Raw genomic sequence first — 22,488 nt, 5'->3', positions numbered from 1 at the left:
AATGAAATGTATGCATTCACTACTGTAAGTCACTCTGGATAAGAGTGTCTGCTAAATGACTAAAATGTAAATGTTTCCATTGCATTTTCAACTCTAACTAATTTCATGCTATTCTACACATTTTGCAACAAGGCTGAGATAATTGAGTGTTTTTAAAGCAAATTTCCTGCTACTCTACATTTTCTCATTAGGCTAATAGAAAATGTAGAAGTTGTATACTTAATCTCATGGTATTCTACACATTTTGCAATGAGGCTGAGAGAAATGTGCAATTTTTAAGCTAAGTTTAGATAGCTGGCTAGACTAACTACCAATCTGAACATTGTTAGCTGACATGGATAATTGAGTGACTGTCAGTGACTGACATAACAAGAGAAAAACTGGTGTTGCACAACCACATTTTGCAATTGCAGTTTTGCTACAATTTTAATTCTCAGTAGTAAATTGAGACCCAACTGAGTTCCTTTTGGGGGGGGGGTCCGACCAAATCATGGGCTGGTATGAGGTTGTTGGCGGATCACAGTGATGTGGGCTGGTGTGGATAAAATGCCAGGCCCGAATTCTTGCCCAAGTCCGCCCCTGTAATCGGCCCTACTGGTTAGACAAAAATCATGTCAATCCATGTCTTGTTTCCGTTATGCCTCTTCGATACCTCCCATTTCCACAGTGACTCTCCGGCAGCTGCGCTGCAGTCAGTCTTCTCTGTGAAAAACAACGAGGCAAATGGGAAGTGTGGGACCGGGGAAACTAGAGAGCACCAAAGGAAGTATAAGATTAAAGTCGACATACTATATATTGGTACTCCGCGTGCAATAAAACCTCGCACCTTCTCTACTTGCGTTGAACATGGTATACTTTACTGCGTGGTTGATCTGATTATCAGAGGTTATGCTGTTGCACCGACTCGACATCTTCGCTCTGCCTGCCGCGGCATAGCCAGCGGTTATCTGTGATTTCATTGATTGATATCAGGATTTCGTGTTGGCCTATTCTTTTCCAGCAATAGTCTACTCGTGTAGGAGAATGGACTGAACGTTTTCTTGAAAAGCAACTTTTTTTTGTTGACTAATAGTTTAACTTCCGAACTACTCTAAATCGACCTGAAAATGTCTAATACAAAGTTCAAAAAGGATAAAGAAATCATTGCTGATTACGAGAGTCAAGTTAAAGGTACGTTTGTTTATAATGTTGTATTTACATAATTTTGCCTAGATTATTTTATCTCCATTATGAGCCTATTTTCTATTCAATGACAAACCAAATCCGTGGGTCCAATGTCTAAACTCTGACCATGAGATGTATGGGTCAGTGGCACACCGCAGTTTCAAGGTCTGAGCAAGAATTGCAGTTTTATAACTAATCTCATGCTATTGTGCAGATTTTGCCATGAGGTTAAGATAAAATGTTTATATTTTAAAGTTAATTTCCTCCAATTCTACACATTGCCATGGAGCAGAGTTGTATAGCTATTCTACACATTTTGCAATGAGGCTGAGAGAAATTTGCATTTTTAAAGCACATTTCCTGCTATTCTACACATTTTTCAATGAGACATAGAAATTATTTTATTACAAGTGAATTTCCTGCTATTCTACACATTTTGTGGGTTGCCATGGTTTATGTGTTCATATCAGTGGAGGCTGGTGGGAGGAGCGATAGGAGGATGGGCTCATTGTAATGGTTGGAATGGAATAAATGAAATGGTATCAAACATATGGAAAACACATGTTTGGCTCCATTCTATTCCAGCCATTACAATGAGCCTGTCCTCCTATAGCTCCTCCCACCAGCCTCCACTGATTCATATGCTACCTTGGGGGTGGGGGTGCTGCTGTTCCTGACGCTGTTCCTGCTACTGCCACCACACCCTTTAATCCATTTTAATGGTCTCTTGTGTTCATTAAATAGATCACAGCATTTTCTTTGCAACTTTGGGTAGAAATCCAATAGCTTTTGCTTATTATGAAAATGAATTATGTGGTCCAGCCAGTCCTCCATGAAAGCAATTCCGTTTGTCCTTCTCTTAGCAACTGAATGCTTCAACCAAACTCTCCTTGAATAGTCCAACAAATGGCAGCTCTCTGAGATGGCTATCGGTATGGTGCAGTTCCCATATGAAGACTTTCCCTACAAGTCCCAAACTTTTGAATGAGAAATTAGCTAGTGACTAAAATGTGACAACCCTAATAAAATAATACAATTATAAACCATTGCATGGCACTCAAATGGTTTTCAATAAAATGATTTAAAAAGACATCTCTATATGTAGTGTGAACAGTGACATTTACCATTCAACCCAACACCATTACCATTGCAAAACACTATACAGTGTTTGTTTGGGACTTTTACCATCGAAGACCATTAGAGACCATAACATTGAAACCATTAGAATTGCTGTTGCCTAATGGTTCACTTGTTCACCAGGAATGTTCTAACTAATCCAGACCTTTTTTGAAGGCAATAAACCAAACACAGGGGTGCTGTTTTCTGGACACAAATTAAGCCTAAGAGCAGGACAAACAATGCCATGAAGTCCAAAATGTATGGGCGGAACTAGAAACTTGGCTGACAGAAGTATTACAATGTAAATGTACTTTTAACCCGCCTGTCAGTATATTTCAAGACATGGCATATGAGGGTGCAGTGAGATACCCGGTGGGTTGGATGATATTTTTCTTGTCAATCATCTTGGGAAAAAAACGATACTTTACTGGAAATCAACAAATCCTTCATCCTTAACATAGTGGAAAGGTCAAATGCTTTATCTAAATGTTGAATGTGCGTGGGCGACGGAGAGAAATAAAATGGTGCAGTTTGAGGCCATGTGGGGAAGAGTGATGCGGGCGCTGGAGATGGGTGTGAGCAGGTGTGTCTGAGCAGGTGTTATGTCATTGATGTTGGTGTGCATCTGTATGCTGTTGTTTTGTATGTATGTTTTTGTATTGTTTAAAAAATGTAATCTTACAAAAAAAAGACAAACTGAATTGCTTTCCAAGAGGACTGGTTTGAATTGTGAGGATGACCACACCATTTATTTTCATCATGAGCAAAAGTTATTGGCTTTCTACCCAAAGCTGCAAAGAAGATGTTGTGATCGATTTAATAAACACAAGAATCCAGCTAAATTGATAAAAGGGTGTGGTGGCAGTAGCAGGAACAGCAGCATCTATTGGGTAAAACTTGGTTCTTAAACACAAATTTATGGTAAATAATGCAAGTGACTTCAATGGCTAATTTATCTGAACAGGGGAGAACATCACCACATTCACAGGGAATGATACATTAAAAAAGATGAAGAAGCAATACTCCAAGCAGCAGCTCCATACTACTTGTTAGACATAGAGAACTGATGCTGTATTGGTTGTTGGATTGGTGTGTGTGTTTGTGGAATTCATGGATTCCTCATGTCTTACTCATTGTTATTACATTTACATTTACGTCATTTAGCAGACGCTCTTATCCAGAGCGACTTACAAATTGGTGCATTCACCTTATGAGAAATTATGGTGCAAATTGGATGTTAGGTTCTATATTTTTTGAAGATTATATTTGTACATTTTTTTATTTTACCTTTATTTAACTAGGCAAGCCAGTTAAAAACAAATTCTTATTTTCAATGACGGCCTAGGAACAGTGACAGAACGACAGATTTTTTTTACCTTGTCAGCTCGGAGATGCGATCTTAAAATCTTTCGGTTACTAGTCCAACGCTCTAACCACTAGGCTGAACAGGGGAGAACATCACCACATTCACAGGGAATCACCACATTTACAGCCTATAAATTAAAATGGCCAATTTGGGTGCAATAAATTAGCTTAATTTCTCAGTGATGAAATTATATTTAAACAAAATAATGTTTCAGGAATGCTAATCTTATGTTTCTAACTACAGAAACTATCTTTCTTGTTCTGTTTCAGGTGAGATTACTCGTATAGCTTAGTTAACTCACTAAAGCTTTTGTCAGACTTCAGTCACTGATGAGAGATCAAAAAGATGTTTGGGCCACGTAAAAAGAATTGAACAAACTTCTATTCTGGTTTAGTATCCAATATTCTATACAAGTCTGACTGAATATTGAGAGAGAGATTGAAACCTATTTAGGTAGATTGAAAGATTAGCATTTGTCACTCTGTGTTCCCTTTTATCCTCACTGTTCTCAAATGCTCTATCCTCTATTTTGGGTTCACTTGTTTTGCCTTCCTCATGTCATGTATGACTTGTTTCAAATATACCGTCATCGGTCACTGTCTGCAACACAGGTCAGTAAAAGTAGTCTAACCCAAATCTTATTTCAGGCGTGTCCTAATCCTTCTCAACCGACGGTACTGATTTAAATAGCTCCACTTTGGCTTGGAGTGTTCTTGTCACCTCAACCTAGCCTGGATCTAAAAATAACAAACACTAGCAATAAAACCTGGTGTTTATACAGGTGCTTCTCTTGATGCTTAGCTTGCCGACGTTTATGTGTATTTTCCAACTTCTCCAGTCTCCTCCAAGCCCCCTGCAAACAGACAGAAGGCTTTTTTTCCAGACAAAAGTGCACAGGAAACAGGCAGTTGCACCTGCTCTGTGGTAACCATGAGGACTTGGCCCTCGGCCAAGGAACTGCTGTTCTCCAGAGCTGTTAGGAGCTCTGAAATGCCACCTATTCACGTCTCCATAGCAAACCTTCAATCCAGAGAGCGAGAGGGATGGTGGTGGGGGGACCATGTCGCTTGAGGAATTACCAGATTGTGTGCGCTTGAGAAGCTCTCATTTGCGAGGAATGTGTGCAGCACCTTCGCCTGTGATGACTAAGGCCCTTCAGCCTGTAATAGAAGGGTGATGCACAGTCATAAGGGACACTGGCTGCGGGACCTTCCGTTTTGTAATGCAAAGGGGATTTGATACACGGCTGATACAACTGAGGAAAACTGTAGCATTCCTCATGGGGAACGGAGGTGTGAGTAGAGCACACAGACAGACAACGTGTTACTCTATGGCCCATCAGCCCTGATCTGGCTGTTGGTTTTACAGTTGTGTTTGTAGATACTCAATGTAGTTTGCCACATATTGCGTTTCGAGAAAGATTGAGTTTACCCCATGATTAGGTTAAGGGGAGTGTTCCATTGAGGCATTGTCCTATTATTTGCATACCTTGCTGTCCACTTTGCATTGTGAATCTCTAACTTTTGTTTACTCAGTGTGAGAAGTGTCTGTTCAAGATTATTTACCTTAGATGTGTTCTACTTTCGTCCTATATAGCCATCCAGTCTGTCATGAGTACTGGTAGGAAGCATGGACTAATATGATTTCAGCGACATTTGGAAATAAGGGAATGGGCGTGATATCTCCCTTACACATTGGCCATAGACCAGTCTGTGTGATACAAGTTTGAAAGAGTGGCTATACTTCGAAAAAGGATTCCATCTTAATATGTTAAGGGTAGATTGCCACCAGTCTGTACTCCCAGTGTCTTGATTTGTATACAAATTCCTTGGCTCTTTCATTCACCATAATCCTGACCCTTACCAGGAAAGGTGTTTCAAATGTTCATAATCAGCTAAAGCTGTCACTATCATTTTGTTTAACAAAAATTTGGGTCATACTTTTTACAGGAATTTACTAGATTCAAAGGGCTGGGACGATATCAGTATTGCGATACTCGTTAGTATCACGGCAAGTAAACCACACAAAGCAGATTTAACTCCTTTAGGAAACCATTATGTTGTCATTCAGAGTAACATTTATTTATTTCCCAAGCTATAGTACACAATATTTTACATACAGCAGGTTTTTGAAGGACCAAAGAGAGAAAATATCATGATACTGGTATCGTCCCAGTCTGCTAGGCTCCAACCGGCTCAAAATGAAGACATTTGGTGTTACAGAAATCAAGGACATGAGTTATACTCATGTAGTTATACTACATGAGTTAAACAATGTTCTCCATTCACTGTAAACACTAGGTTGTGAAATCCTTTTGGCATCCCAGTTTTGTAGCAGCTTTGATAGGGAGTCTCTAAGAGTTTAGATATGTAAGTTAGCTTGGGATTGCGCGGAGACTTCGATTCTTCACTTAAAAGGTATGTCAAACCATACAACTCCATGCACGAGGACTGTTTTTACCGATTTTTACACTGAACATTTTACATAAACACATTTGACTGGAAGTATTGTACAGATGCAAAGTTTGGTAACAGAATTTCAGTCACATCTCCCTCAGTTTATGTGACCACATTTTCCAAGAACTCTGTTAAATATCTGCTCCACATTAAGATGTCTGCAGAAAGAATGGGGTGTCAGCTATGACATGACACCTTGAGTCTGAAAGAAATCTATTTAGGTTATTGAACTACAGTAAGTGAAGTGGATTTACACCCGGTAACAGAAATGTGGTAACAGCATTTTCACCATGGGTCCCTGATCTGTACTACAGACATGCATAATATTGGATATGAATGTCGTTCTCTTCATGGTGATGTATCCTAAATAGGTACACAAAGGTAGAAATATGCAATATCCTCCTTTGAATATTTGGGTATTCTACATACTGGCTAATATTTGAATGCGCTCCGCCACCAAACAAGACCAAATTTGGTTGGTCCGGTCTAGACCAAATCTGAACCAATCACACATTTGGACATCAAAGTACAGCAAGGTCGAGTACAGAACAGTATAATACACTACATTATTGTACTGAACTCTATTCTACTGTACATGACTGTACTGAAAAACTCTACTCTTTACTGTACTTTACTGCGCTCTACTGTACTGTGCTGTCCAAACATGTGAAACATGGATGTCGATGATGGTTTAGATTTGGTCCAATGATGGATGTCTGTTTGGGCAAAACTAAGGCCGGTCCGGACATCTGTGAACAGGATGGAAAATAGTTGAAATATGTATATACAGTGTCTTAAGTTCGAAACTGTATAGACTCTTAGCTTTCATTGGACACCCAATTTGACATGCTTCTATGAACTTCACATGTTGGTGCTCATGGGTCCTTTTACATGCAAATTACCATTAGCCAAAGCCTATTTCTGAAGCCGGAGGCGACTTTTGTACAGACATTGATTCCTCAAGGAGCAGAACAACAAGCAACCACAAAGGAAAGGAGAGTCTGTTTGATGTGCTACTTTCCAGCCTCATTTATTCAATTTGTAAACATTTTTTTTTTACATGAGTACTGGTCTGCTTTATTTGGACAAATACTTGTCTAAGAGGACCCTTTTATCCTACTAGTAGTCAAACATTGTCCACCTGACAGATATGCCTGACATCAACTCCAGTGATTCTACTTTGCAAAGAAATATAAAGCATTTCCCACTCTCTACTGACAACTTCTGAGAGCTTCATGGAGAAAAGCTAAGAGTGATTATTATTAAGTCAATCGTTTATCCTCTTGTTTAATCCTCTGGAGTTCTTTGCTGTCTGGCTTTGGCAGTCTCTCTTGGCAGGCTGGCAGTGTTTTCAATCAGAGCCTAATCTGTCATTCAACTGACATTCATTTCTTCAGCATCTTCCAGGAAGAGTTTTTTTTTTAAAATTCTTCCCCACCAAATAATACGTTAAAGGAAATGATTAATTGGCTATGTTACTGGGAAGTCTGCGACTCTGAAATGAACATCAGCTTTTAAACTTCATCAAGACGTCCATGTGTTTTATTCACTGACTTAGGCCTATACATCATGTATTATCATGAAACATTGGATAGCTCATTATTTAAGCCAGGTGAGGGGTTTGTGTGAAATGGGACTTCATCTGTCATTCTGAACCGAGGATGACAACATTCCCCTGTCTGTTTTCTCTTGACCCCAGAGGACCCTCTCGTTGGTTTGATGTCTGGCGATGGCATTGCCGTCTGTGGCCCCGGGTCGTGACTCTGTCGGCCAGTCCCCACAAGCTGCTGACAGGGGTCCTGTCCTAAACCATCATAAAGGGTGCCCCATGTGGTCTTCCCCACAGCTTTTGAAATGAGATGCTCGCCCCTCTGCATTGCTGATGACAATGGCTGGGAGTGTTCATATGTATGCAAGGCAAGGGGGCAAGGGGGCACACATCATAGCCCATGTTGTTCTAGTTATGTTTTAATAGAATGGATTTGTATTGGGGTAAAGGATGTTCATGTTGTTTAGCTTGACTACATACAGTAGATTCATATTTTGTTTACTTGAGCAAAAACTGGCGTGTGAGTATACTGGAACAAAATAGATGGTGTACATGATTTAATAGCTCATAACTAAACATAAGTGGACTTCTAGTTCTATGAGTAATCAAAACAAGCCCAGCGCTGCCAGTACTGGGATTGGCTGGTGGGTGAGGCACAGAGACGGTAGTCTATGTGAATCCAAATGTGTGGTGTTACTCCAGAGAGCCGTGTACACTAAAGCTGCCTGCTCTTTATTTAGACATGATTCCCAGCTGTACCTGTGGCTCATCGTGCAGCTGAGTGCTGACACCACCATTTTGGATTGCCAAAACATTGAGACCTTCTCTTTACAGGTCATTACCATTAGTCCTATAGAGGGAAGACGCACGAACAAGAGCAGCTCTTAGAAAGTTTGCTCAGAATGTTGAACATGTGGGGAGTTTTCTGCGGTCTGTCTCGCTGCTCTGCCTACTAGTTTCCTAAAGTCTTGACTCTTGTCAAGGATATCCTGTTTTTCATTACTTTTTTTTTTACTGTCCATACCAAATAACAAAAAGACTGCCGGGACTTTTTTCAAATGGCCAATCTGGATGTACTTCCTAGTTACCAGCTGTTTCCTACAGTATGTAATAGACTCAAAGTCCTCTACAGAGATGTTGATGACACTAAGAGATCCCAATGCACATCATGTGTTGGCTTTCCTATGATCACACAGCCGATTTTATGGCGGTGCCTTGGAGCATGTAATACCGGGACTTTGATTAGCAATATAGTCAAACTGTTCCCAGGAGGCTGCTGGGTGACACCAGCGAGCAGTTTATGGGCAGGCAGCTGTTTTTCCTCAGCATCTTCATTCTGGAACAGACTAAAAGGTGTCATGTGCCACGTTATGAGCCACATTCAAACTCTGTGGTGTGTGTGATTGCATTCTTGTTGAGGTGGCAGACAATGGTGCGAGATTAAACGGTTTGTGCATGGTCGTGCTCTGTTGACGCTGTGAAAGAAGTCTGTCTCACAATGGCCGTGCCTTGTTGTCACCTTTCATCCTCTCTTGGTAAACAGCCATAAAGGGTGTGTGAAGTGTGAGTTAAGCTGAAGCCGGCTGTCAGCGTTGCCGCCTTATTTGGGGTGACGTCTCATCTTCTCGTTAACTCTCGAGTCGCATGGCTCCGTGCTGCTGACTCCTGGGCGTAACTAATTATACTGGAGATGTGTTAATGAACACAGTTCCCCCATGCTATGCAGGGGTGAATGGCGACATGTCATTTTACTTAACCTTTATTTAACTAGACAAGTCAGTTAAGAACAAATTATTTTTTACAAAGACTGCCTACCCCTGCCAAACCCGGACGATGCTGGGCCAATTGTGCGCCGCCCTATGGGACTCCCAATCACGGCCGGATGTGAGGCAGCCTGGATTCAAACCAGGGACTGTAGTGGCGCCTCTTGCACTGAGATGCAGTGTCTAAGACCTCTGCGCCACTCGGGAGCCGGAAATACAGTAATAAAATGCAAGTTCCTCTTCTATTCTCAAAATGCGAAATGATTGATGAACTCCGTTGTTATATATTCTCTTGGACTTGATTCGTACTATACAGACATCGCCTCGTTAACTTTCCATGCAGGCCAATGCATGAATCTTAATCGGATCCAAATCACTACATATTTTTTGCCTCCAAAGAGTCAAGTCCTCTGTGTCAGCTGAGATTCTAACAGAGTAACAGGGAATCTGTTAACAGAGCTCAGCCCCTACTCCTGTTAAGCTCACTAATGTCCCAGGGAACAGGGGTGTTAATAAAGATCAGGCTTCAGAGAAGCTAATGGGATTCAGACACTTTCTACAGCACGTTGTCTTTAAACGCACCACACACACACCTACCATCTGTTTTCCACAGCCCCCTCCGCTTTGTGCCGAGGTTTGCCGCCTTGCGGATATGCCTTGCTGTCTTCATCCCTGGTGGTATGGCGATGGGTGTTGGTGAGGGCGGTAGGTGATTGACAGCACCATCTGTGTGCACTCACCCTTGTTGCTATTTAATAAACTCAACTGAGCACAAACACAAGGGCCACCCCTGCTGTGCTTTTCACTCGGGCCACAAAAGCCATCGGGACAACAGTGCAGCCCCCTCCCGTGCCAGACCCCATCCCAAAGCCAAACACTAAGGGCTCAGACACACCAATAGCGTTTACTGGCCGAGAGTACTTAGCACCTCTGAATGTAATTTGCGAACCGAGCGCGCACCTATTTTACATGTAGAATCATGTGAAAAATGCCTGCTGTCAGATGTCTACAGCGGGTGGTCCCTAAAACACAGCGAGTTGAACGATCGGCATACAAACGCTAGATCCATTCGGTGCAATGTGTACGAGCCTTCAAGTTGCACTGTTGCAGGGGGAACTGATGAACGAAAAGGAGCCCAGGCTTTTGTCATGTGCTGTAACTGACACTGGTTAATTGAATTCCGTTCTACTCCTTAACCCTGCAAAATGCAAGCCAGATTATATATGCACTACCCTTCTCTTACCCCCCCCCCCTCCTCCCTCCCCGTCTCTGTCTGCTTGTGGTGTTAGTCACAGAGTGGGATCTCTGGGTGGGACAGGACCTGACTGTAGAGCCGGTAATGAGCTGGATGGGGAATCAGGATATAGCTGCGTGGAGCTGCACTGCATCAGTGCTGATATGAGATATGTGGTGTTAATGAAATTGGACCACACTGGATCGAGGCTGCTGGGATTTCACCCATCCTGCCTGGCAGCCAATCCATTCCTTTGAACCTCCTGAGAGGACTAACGGATGGACGGACGGACAGACAGACCCCTAGACTGTCCATTGTGCGAGGCTGCTGCCTGCCACTCAGTAGGGCTGAGTTGGGTTTAAATCTTTGGGAAGGATCAGCAAATGGACATAAGTATTCGGACCTCTTCACTTTTTCCACATTTTGTTATGTTACAGCCTTATTTTAAAATTGATTCAATAGTTGTTTTTTTTCTCATCAATCTTCACACAACGCCCCATAATTACAAAGCAAAAAAGAATAATTGGCAGGGCGGCCAGCTCTAGGAAGAGTCTTGGTGGTTCCAAATGTCTTCCATTTAAGAATGATGGAGGCCACTGTGTTCTTGGGGACCATAAATAATGCAGAAATGTTTTGGTACCCTTCCCCAGATCTGTGCCTCGACAGAATCCTGACTCTGAGCTTTACGGACAATTCCTTCAACCTCATGGCTTGGTTTTTGCTCTGATCTGCGCTGTGAACTTATATATAGACAGGTGTGTGCCTTTCCAAATCATGTCCAACCAATTGAATTTACTACAGGTGGAATCTAATCAAGTTGTTGAAACATCTCAAGGATGATCAATGGAAACAGGATGCACCTGAGCTTCAATTTCGAGTCTCATAGTAAAGGGTCTGAATACTTATTTACATAAGGTATTTCTGTTTTTTATTGTTAATACATTTGCAAAAATATCAAACCTGTTTTCGCTTTGTCATTATGGGGTATTGTGTGTAGATTGAGGAATGTATTTCATACATTTTAGAATAAGGCTGTTAGGTAACAAAATGTGGCCAAAGTGAAAATATGCACTGTACACACACACAGACAAACAGCCTGTCCGGGGTGGTCTTCCACTGACCTTTCTACTCATTTATGAAGGTAGCAACCCTTTCATTAAAGCCACTCTTTAACTGCTTGCCTGCTATGAGTGTCTTTACATCCTCAAGATTCTTGACCTTTTGAGAACCACACCACCGATCAAAAATACATGCTTCCCTTAGGGGGGATCCGGTGAATGAATGTGACAATACATATACACTGAGTATACAAAACATTAAGAACCAGGTGAAGGCTATGATCCCTTTTTGATGTCACTTGTTAACCTCTCTAGGCTAGGCGGGACGAATTCGTCCCACCTACGTAACAGCCACTGCTATCCTGTGGCGCGATTTTCAAAACCTTAAAAATCCTATTACTTCAATTTCTCAAACATATGACTATTTTACAGCCATTTAAAGACAAGACTCTCGTTAATCTAACCACACTGTCCGATTTCAAAAAGGCTTTACAACGAAAGCAAAACATTAGATTATGTCAGCAGAGTACCAAGCCAGAAATAATCAGACACCCATTTTTCAAGCCAGCATATAATGTCACCAAAACCCAGAAGACAGCTAAATGCAGCACTCACCTTTGATGATCTTCATCAGATGACAACCCTAGGACATTATGTTATACAATACATGCATGTTTTGTTCAATCAAGTTCATATTTATATCAAAAACCAGCTTTTTACATTAGCATGTGACGTTCAGAACTAGCATACCCCCCGCAAACTTCCGGGGAATTCGCTAACATTTTACTAAATTACTCACGATAAACGTTCACAAAAAGCATAACAATTATTTTAAGAATTATAGATACAGACCTCCTCTATGCACTCGATATGTCCGATTTTAAAATAGCTTTTTGGTGAAAGCACATTTTGCAATATTCTAAGTACATAGCCCAGGCATCACGGGCTCGCTATTTAGACACCCGGCAAGTTTAGCACTCACCATAATCATATTTACTATTATAAAAGTTTGATTACCTTTTGTTGTCTTCGTCAGAATACACACCCAGGACTGCTACTTCAATAACAAATGTTGGTTTGGTCCAAAATAATCCATCGTTATATCCGAATAGCGGCGTTTTGTTCGTGCGTTCCAGACACTATCCGAAATAGTAAAGAAGTGTCGCGCGCATGGCGCAATTCGTGACAATAAAATTCTAAGTATTCCATTACCGTACTTCGAAGCATGTCAACCGCTGTTTAAAATCAATTTTTACGACATTTTTCTCGTAGAAAAGCGATAATATTCCGACAGGGAATCTCCTTTTCGGCAAACAGAGGAAAAAATCCCAAAGGCGGGGGCGGTCGGGGTCACGCGCATAAGCCAGTGTCCCTTGATCGGCCACTTGAGAAAGGCGATAATGTGTTTCAGCCTGGGGCTGGAATGACGACATTCTGTTTTTTCCCGGGCTCTGAGCGCCTATGGACGACGTGGGAAGTGTCACGTTAGAGCAGAGATCCTTAGTAAATGATAGAGATGGAAAACAAGTTCAAGAAATGGTCAGACAGGCCACTTCCTGTAAAGGAATCTCTCAGGTTTTGACCTGCCATTTGAGTTCTGTTATACTCACAGACACCATTCAAACAGTTTTAGAAAATTTAGGGTGTTTTCTATCCATATGTAATAAGTATATGCATATTCTAGTTACTGGGTAGGAGTGGTAACCAGATTAAATCGGGTATGTTTTTTATCCAGCCGTGTCAATACTGCCCCCTATCCTAAACAGGTTAAGTCCACTTCAATCAGTGTAGATGAAGGGGAGGAGACGGGATTGTGTATGTGTGCCATTCAGAGGGTGAATGGGCAAGACGAAAAAAAATGTACGTGCCTTTGAATGAAGTATGTTCGTAGGTGCCAGGTCCACCGGTTTGTCTCAAGAACTGCATTCCACAGGGATGCTGGCCCATGTTGACTCCAATGCTTCCCACAGTTGTGTCAAGTTGCAACCTTAAAGGTCCTCAATGATGTCGTCATTGCCCTTGATTCTAAGCAATGTGTGCTGCTATTTTTGTAGACTTGGCCAAAGCTTTTGATACGGTAGACCATTTCATTCTTGTGGGCCGACTAAGGAGTATTGGTGTCTTTGGCCTAGTTTGCTAACTACCTCGAGTGCAGTGTATAATGTCAAAACATCTGCTGTCTCAGCCTCTGCCTGTCACCAAGGGAGTACCCCAAGGCTTGATCCTAGGCCCCACACTCTTCTCAATTTACATCGACAGCATAGCTCAGGAGTATGGCTACAGTACTTGGGAGTATGGCTAGACGGTACACTGTCCTTCTTCTCTCAGCACATATCAAAGCTGCAGGCTAAGGTTAAATCTAGACTTGGTTTCCTCTATCGTAATCGCTCCTCTTCCACCACAGCTGCCAAACTAACCCTGATTCAGATGACCACCCTACCCATGCTAGATTACAGAGACGTAATTTATAGATCAGCAGGTAAGGGTGCTCTCGAGCGGCTAGATGTTCTTTACCATTCGGCCATCAGATTTGCCATCAATGCTCCTTATAGGACACATCACTGCACTCTATACTCCTTTGTAAACTGGTCCATGTCTCAATTGTCTCAAGGCTTAAACATCCTTCTTTAACCTGTCTCCTCCCCTTCATCTACATTGATTTGAAGTGGATTTAACAAGTGACAGTAAGTAATCATAGCTTTCACCTGGTCAGTCTGTCATGGAAAGAGCAGGTGTCCTTTAATATTTTGTACACTGTGTGTGTGTGTGTGTGTGTGTGTGTGTGTGTGTGTGTGTGTGTGTGTGTGTGTGGTGTCTCTATGAGTTCAGACTAGGAATTAGACAGGGTTCAGGTCATCGCCTCTCAGTTTCACGGTTGATAAGTCGTTTTAATCTGTGTGCATGTTTAGCCAACTCCTCTGGTGTGTGGAGGTAAGCTGTTTATGCATTTTGCAGTGGAGGGATCTCTTAAGACAAGTGTAAACATCCTAGAAGGCAGGCTGAGTCAGTCGGTCCCAGTCCCCCCCCCCTATTTCCACCATTTTCTTAAACAATGTGACATCTGCCACTTCGCTTCCTCCTTTCTATTTTTAAAGCCTGAGTGACTACAGCAATTTGTCCACAAGCTGTTGCTGCTAGGCTCAGGTACATGGCTTGTCCTGTAACAACCCCCTGGGAAGAAGTCAGGCTAAAGCTAACACGTCCTCAACAAATCCCCTCACAAGTCTCCACTTCTTCCCTTTTAAAAAGCCACAACATTTTCAGGACTTGGACTTACTTCCTGGACACTGATTTATCCTAGTCCTGGGCAAGGAAGCTATTTCGATGTAGAATCTCTATTGAATATCTCTTAGTCCAGGATTAGTCTTTGTCTGGGAAACTGCCCCTAGATGCAGAAGATCATGAGATGCATTGCTTGTACTGTAAGTGCATAAGGTAACGTGATGACCCTGTACTGAAACCACTTCATTACCAAGACATGTAAACTATTGAGTCATGAAGTCATCTCATCCATTATTGATGCGTTCAGAGAAGAGACTCTCTTAAGTGGATGTGTCACAGCGATGATATGATGATTACACCTTCTTGTTGACATATGGGGTTGGCTCAGCCCTCTCTCCACTTCAATGTCTGACCAAACCTTGTGGCTGATCTTTTTATGATGATTATTTCTCTCAATATTTTCTCGTGGATATCATCGCTGTTTGGCCAAACTTTATTGTGTCCTTACTGTCATATGTTATCCATGGCATTATGTGAGACTCATTTGTGTGGCTTTATGTCTGTTCTCTCTTCCACTGTATAGATACATCCCAAAGCTAAGCTCTGGTTTTGTGTGTTCCCAAGCAGCATGGCCTCCCTGGCTGAATCCCAATTTGTATTTATTTATTTAATTTAACCTTTATTTAACTAGGGAAGTCAGTTAAGAACAAATTGTTATTTACAATGACGGCCTACCCCGGCCAAACCCGGACGACGCTGGGCCAATTATGCGCCGCCCCATGGGACTCCCAATCACAGCCGGATATGACACAGCCTGGATGCAAACCAGGGACTGTAGTGACGCCTCTTGCACTGAGATGCAGTGCCTTAGACCGCTGCGCCACTCGGGAGCCCAGTGGCACCCTATTCCCTATATAGTGCCCTGGTCAAAAGCACTGCATTACATAATGAATATGGTGCTATTTTGGACGCAGCCCATCTCCGCTATTCCTACTTCCCATTGCTCTACCTGGCTTTCTTCTCAACCCGCCTCGCTACATGGTTCAACCAGTGGCGGTTCTAGACCATTTCAACTGGGGGGGCCAAGCTGGGGCCAGTTGTACTGTTAGAGGGGCCAGTTACATTAGACGTTATTGTTGTCATATCGTTTTCTTCACTGCATTGCAGGCATTAGCAGGCAAAAGACCATGTTCCGCGTTGCCACTGTCTAATAACGGATGTAAAAAAAGAACGATGGCAAAAATGTGTTATGTAAAAATTATTTCATACTCCACATTTAGGGGGGCCACAAGGGGGTCCAAAATTGTTGTCTTTTATGATGATTATTTCTCTCAATATTTTCTCGTGGATATCATCGCTGTTTGGCCGGGGTAGGCCGAGTTTGGCCGGGGTAGGCCATCATTGTAAATAAGAATTTTTAAATAAGAATTTGTTCTTAACTGACTTCACTAGTTAAATAAAGGTTAAATTAAATAAATAAATAAATACAAATTGGGATTCAGCCAGCACTGCCCCCCCCCCCCCCCCCCCAGAACCGCTAGTGGGTTCAACAGCAAATTGAATAGAATTTGAAACAATCCAATGTTTGGCAGAGAGGGCAACGGAGCAGTCTTTATTGTGCTGACAAGTCAAGCCATGTCTCCCTCCTTCATCAAATAGGCGGTCAGTCATATTTCCTGGAATTGACAAAGACCGCTGGGTAACAATCGATTTGTTTAGTTGTTAAACAGTATGCATCCACTGTGGTTAATCCGTTTTTGGGGTTTTTACAGTATGTGATTTTCCACCTCATAGTGAACTTAGTTAGTGGTTGTAGTGATATGTCCTATGGGATTAGCGTATAAATGGTCCTCTTCATGTCTGAAGTAGTTAAAACAATCGCCCATCTTAATATTCTTCTAGTGATGCTTAATTGTTGCTGCCGTTTACTAGTGTTTCTGAATAGGGGGGACTGTCACCATTTCTCCTGTGTGTGGTTATACCAAGACGCTCCATATGATTTATTTATTTATTTATTTTCACAGCAGTTAGAATTGATTTTATCACCTGGAGTGAAAGACAATGGACAACACACAGGTTGCATTTGCTCTTTGTCCTGATGGAGAGGAGATTCATCTGCTGATTCTTTTGACCCACATCCCCCTTTCTTCTACCTTGACCTCTTGACCTGCCAAATAAATAGCCAAAGGCCACCCCTTCAGCCAGGCAGCCTCAAACAGACGTCCAGGACCACAATGAGGAGGAGACGAGGGGGAAGCTGCTCTTTTTAAAACGCCACGCTCAATAAAATGTCATCCAAAGACCTCGTCTCCATTGTATCCTCTAAGCCTGATTTGAATTAGAGCTGGGAGGCAAAATAAGCTACCCTCTGTCCTTATGTAAAAAATTCAATGCCGTTTCAAGATTGTGGACACCCTTAAAATGTCTCCACTGGCTTATGTGGCCACTGCCACCTTTTTCTTTAACTCTGTCCCCAATCTGGGAGAAGTAGTGCCGGAAAGAGGGAAGAGTAGTTTCCCTTGGTCTTCCATGTCTTATCACCCACACAATAAAGGGCCTTTTGTAGGAAGCATGAGACTGAGGAGAGGGCCCAGGCCTGTCTGGAGGAGGGCTGGCTGTCTGATCCGGGAGCTCCAGGCTGGTCTTGTGAGCGGCGGGCTGGCTGTCTGATCCGGGAGCTCCAGGCTGGTCTTGTGAGCGGCGGGCCGGCCTGAACTCCCCTGGACCCTCCCTGGAGGAGGAAACTGGAGATATGGGTTCGGTTCCAGACACGGATGTTCTTTTTGAGAAAGAAAGGCCCATTCAGGAGATAGAGATCTGTGCACCATGTTCCTCATTGTGTGCCTGCTGCCAGCGGTCCACACATGGCGAAGTGGTTAGAAAGACGCAGTCCTCCTTTGGTCTTCACTGAGTTTAATGAAAAACCTCTGTTCTGTCCTTGGCTCTGCCTGCAGTCTATTTTAGGGTTTCTTGGAGAGGATTTATCCTTTGTCTGAAATTAGGTCCCTATGATAACTACAGAAGAAATTAGACATTTGTGGAAAGCCAAAGGGGTCATAATGCTAAGGTCATTGGGCAGAAATGTGCTTAGATGTCAATGTAATGACCCCTCTGACTTTCCATACATGTGTAAATGTTTGTAAGTGACTCCACTATTCAGACTGTTTCCAGAATGGATGCACCATATCTCTTATGGGATGCCCAACCTGAAAGCTTGGTTTCTACTGTATCACCTGGTAGGCTGGGACATACAGACAGGAAGAAAAATATCTGTAGAAGATCCTCACTGAGTCACCACCTCTGCTGCAGGAAATGCTGAGTTAGACAGGCACCCACACATTTTTCTCTCGCTCAGATTCAGATTGCTTTATTGGCATGAAATACAATGTGTAGATATTGCCAAAGCAGTATAGCGGTACAGCATTTCAGTAAATACAGTACAATGCAATGTGATAATGAAATACAGTTCATTTCTCTCACGCACACACTTGAGAATGCACACACGCGCATACCCACACAGTCTGTGCTAGAGTCATCTTGTTCAGCAGTCGTGCATTTTGAAAGTGTAGAAGAGAAGGGGCCTTGAAAAATGAGCACGCTTAGCAAAGAGAAACATGACAAAATGCCCCCCGTTTTATCTCCTTTGTCCACTTCCTGACCCCCTGCTGTCCCCCCTCTGTCCAGTGCACACTGATGCCCTGATCCTCGGCCCCTGCTCCTCCTGTCCCATGTGGCTGCCTTACTGGCGGGTGTAGTGTGGAGCCTCCGGCCCTGACAGATATGGCTGCAATGTGGTTATGATTTTTGTATTTTTTTTGTCATGCACATTTTTGAGGGGGTTCTTTTTCGTTTTTTTGGGTTAGAATGAAATGGAGCATAGTGCAAGTCTCTGTAGGCCTAGGCAGCTCATTTATATAATGGTTGAGTCTGGAGGGGCACTAGCAGTACGCATGCAGCAATCCAAAGTTAGTCTATTGAGCTCAGGTTGGTCTGGAAATAGACTGTGCCTGCCTGACACTGTTTTGTTCAGTTCTTTTAGTCATGAGTCACTGACCCAAGTAGAGCAAGTACAGTTTTAGCCAAAGTGGACACCCATGAAGAATGGAAAAGGGCTATTCACTGTGTTTTCAAAGTCTTTTAATCATAGGCTATAATATTGCTCATTATAATGCTACATTTTAAGCATGATTCTAATTACACAATCAGTTGCGTAATCAAAATGATGGCTTGGGGATTTACATAAAATATATGCAATATATCAGGATGTGGAGGATGTCTGAAAGCAAAACACTTTATTCTCACCAACACCAGAGACATTTGTATCCATGTTTTGGTGTAAATTGTTTCCTGGCTGTATGGACATACTGAATAAATACTGTTAAGTTGCGTGTGTGAGTCCTGAGATAGACACCTGACTTGTATATCTTACTTTTTAATCAGGTCGTGTGTGTGTGTGTGTGTGTGTGTGTGTGTGTGGGGGGGGGGGGGGGGGGGGGAGGAAGCTGCTGTGATTTGTTCTGTTTAACGACGTGTCACAGGAGAGGTGATGTATGGTCACCTGGACATGTGGCGTTGGCATGAGTGGAGAGGTCTGAGGCCTCAGACACATACATGTAGACACCCGCAGTGCATAGGAGAGAGCTGACCCACAGAGAAAGGCCTAGACAGACCTGCTCTCTATAGTGGGGAGAAACAAAGGGCTGGCTCTGAAAGCTGATATCCTCCCTCCTCTCTCTCACTACCACGATGTGGGCAGATGTGTTGTGGTTCTCTACTGCTGTGGCCCAAATATTCATAAATGGCTTCTTCTCTTTATCATATCCTGCATGACTTATGATCCGGCTTACTGTTAAGCACTTTGGGGCAACTGTTGATTCTACTCAAATGCCTGGATATGTCAACGCAATAATGTGAATAGCCAAAACTAGCATTCGGTTTCACCTATAGGCCTACTGAGTAATCAAAGGAAAAAGGACGAGAAACTTAACAGTTTGAGTATTGAGACACAGGATTGAAGACCCTGAGAGAGAAGGCAAAGTCTTCTCATGCTTTATTGATTTCCAAAAATCTTTTGACTCAATTTATCAAGAGGGTCTGCTATACAAATTGATGGAAAGCTGGGATGGGGGAAACGTATAACATTATAAACACAATTCTTTCCACTGGGCCGTGGGGTGAGACAGGGATGCAGCTTAAGCCCCACCCTCTTCAACATATATATCAACGAATTGGCGAAGACACTAGAACAGTCTGCAGCACCCAGCCTCACCTTACTAGAATCTGAAGTCAAATGTCTACTGTTTGCTGATGATCTGGTGCTTCTGTCCCCAACCAAGGAGGTCCTACAGCAGCACATAGATCTTCTGCACAGTTTCTGTCAGACCTGGGCCCTGACAATAAATCTCAGTAAGACAAAAATAATAGAGCACACAAAAAAACTATACATACCTCTGCCTAAACAATCAGCGCCACAGGTAACATTCACAGCTTTGTGGAAGATCTTAGAGACAAGGCAAGAAGGGCCTTCTACGTCATCAAAAGGAAAATAAAATTCAATATACAATTTAGGATCTGGCTAAAAATACTTGAATCAGTTATAGAACCCATTGCCCTTTTATGGTTGTGAGGTCTGGGGTCTGTTCACCAACCAAGAATTCACAAAATGGGACAAACACCAAATTGAGACTCTGCATGCAGAATTCTGCAAAAATATCCTCCGTATACAACGTAAAACACCAAATAATTCACGCAGAGCAGAATTAGGCAAATACCCGCTAATTATCAAAATCCAAAAAAGAGCCGTTCAATTCTACAACCACCTAAAAGGAAGCGATTCCCAAACCTTCATAACAAAGCCATCACCTACAGAGAGATAAACCTGGAGAAGAGTCCCCTAAGCAAGCTGGTCCTAGAGCTCTGTTCACAAACAGACCCACCAGAGCCCCAGGACAGCAACACAATTAGACCCAACCAAATCATGAGAAAATAAAAAGATAATTCTTTCCAATGTGTCAAGTAATTAACAAAAAAAACTAAGCAAACTAGAATGCTTTTTGGCCCTAAACAGAGAGTACACAGTGGCAGAATACCTGACCACTGTGACTGACCCAAAATAAATGAAAGCTTTGACTATATGTACAGACTCCGTGAGCATAGCCTTGCTATTGAGAAAGGCCGCCGTAGGCAGACCTGGCTCTCAAGAGAAGACAGGCTATGTACACACTGCCCACAAAATGAGGTGGGAACTGAGCTGCACTTCCTAACCTCCTGCCAAATGTATGAACACATTAGAGACATTTCCTTCAGATCGCACAGACCCACAAAGAATTCGAAAACAAATCCAATTTTGATGAACTCTCATATCTATTGGTTGAAATACCACAGTGTGCAATCACAGCAGCAAGATGTGTGACCTGTTGCCACAAAAGGGCAACCAGTTAAGAACGCCATTGTGGAAACAACCCATATTTGTTTATTTTCCGTTTTGTACTTTAATTATTTGCACATTGTTACAACACTTTATATAGCCATAATATGACATTTTGAAATGTCTCTATTCCTTTGGAACTTTTGTGAGTGTTATGTTTACTGTTCATTTTTTATTGTTTATTTCACTTGCTTTAGCAAAGTAAACATATGTTTTCTCATGCCAATAAAGCCCATTGAATTGAGACATTTGCTTTGGGAAAGAGGGCAGGACCTGGCTGCTGAACAGCCCCTAAGGGCCAGTCACAGGAGGAGACAACAGGATGTGACCCTCTGTCACTTCCTCCATATTGCTTTCTGCTGTAATTACCTGGAAATGTGGGCTTTGAGGAGGAGTCCTCAGATCTGGCCCCAGATTAAGGCTATGGGATGGGGGGTGATCTCATTAGCCTCCCATGGCCTCTGGTTCCCTGTGGGAACAGGGTATTTCGTATTTGTACACTTTCTCATTCTCTTAGCTTTCACTACAGATGCCTGCTGAAAAATCAATACAGGCTGGGAGACTGAGGGGGGGAGTGAGACTGAGCTAGCCGCAGGCTGCAAGGTAGGGTTGGGGCCCTCCTAAAATGGTTGAAACCTGAGTGAAGGGGAAAGCGATATCATGTGGACCAAACCTATAAAGACTTGAGTCACAGTTTTGACTTTCAGGAGCAAAAATGAAAACTATACAGATTATTTATTTTTTTTACGGGAGTTAGGGCCCAGATCCTTGTTACCGAATTTGAACAAGCATAACAAAGCATTGATAGATCGATTTACCTCATGGCAAGAGTGACTGCAGTAGAGGTTTTGCTATCAGCGCCCAGTCAGGTGTAAACATGTAATTAACCTACCTCTTCCCTAAACTGCCCAACCCCTCCATTGTCAGGTACAGGATCATCCCACACCCCCGCCTCGTCTCCAAGCCCAATGTCATTCTGACATCACTCAATAGATTTGGGTATGAGGAATGTGTGAGGAAATGTTTACCCATGATGCCGCAGGGTAAAACCACAAATACAACCAATCACCATCAGCTTTCTTCAGGGGGTATCTTCGCGCCCAAATAGCGATGGCATGTCATCGCCGGTA

At 42.6% G+C, this 22,488-nt stretch overlaps 1 protein-coding gene across 1 annotated transcript in view; it reads left to right on the top strand.

The window, feature by feature from the left end:
- Positions 1-648: 648 nt before the first annotated feature.
- The window catches only part of LOC106573171 (SLIT-ROBO Rho GTPase-activating protein 1), a 158,912-nt gene continuing 137,072 nt past the window's right edge, over positions 649-22,488 (top strand). Inside the window, 1 exon segment of the mRNA XM_014147891.3 lies at positions 649-1,170. Within this exon segment, the coding sequence (XP_014003366.3) occupies positions 1,107-1,170 (64 nt within the window). The 5' untranslated portion in view covers positions 649-1,106.

Source organism: Salmo salar, chromosome 16, assembly GCF_965601325.2.
Source record: "Salmo salar chromosome 16, fSalSal1, whole genome shotgun sequence".
NCBI classification, from domain to species: Eukaryota; Metazoa; Chordata; class Actinopteri; order Salmoniformes; family Salmonidae; genus Salmo; species Salmo salar.
Note: the sequence above shows the minus strand (reverse complement) of the source record. Positions and strands in the feature narration are given on the sequence as shown.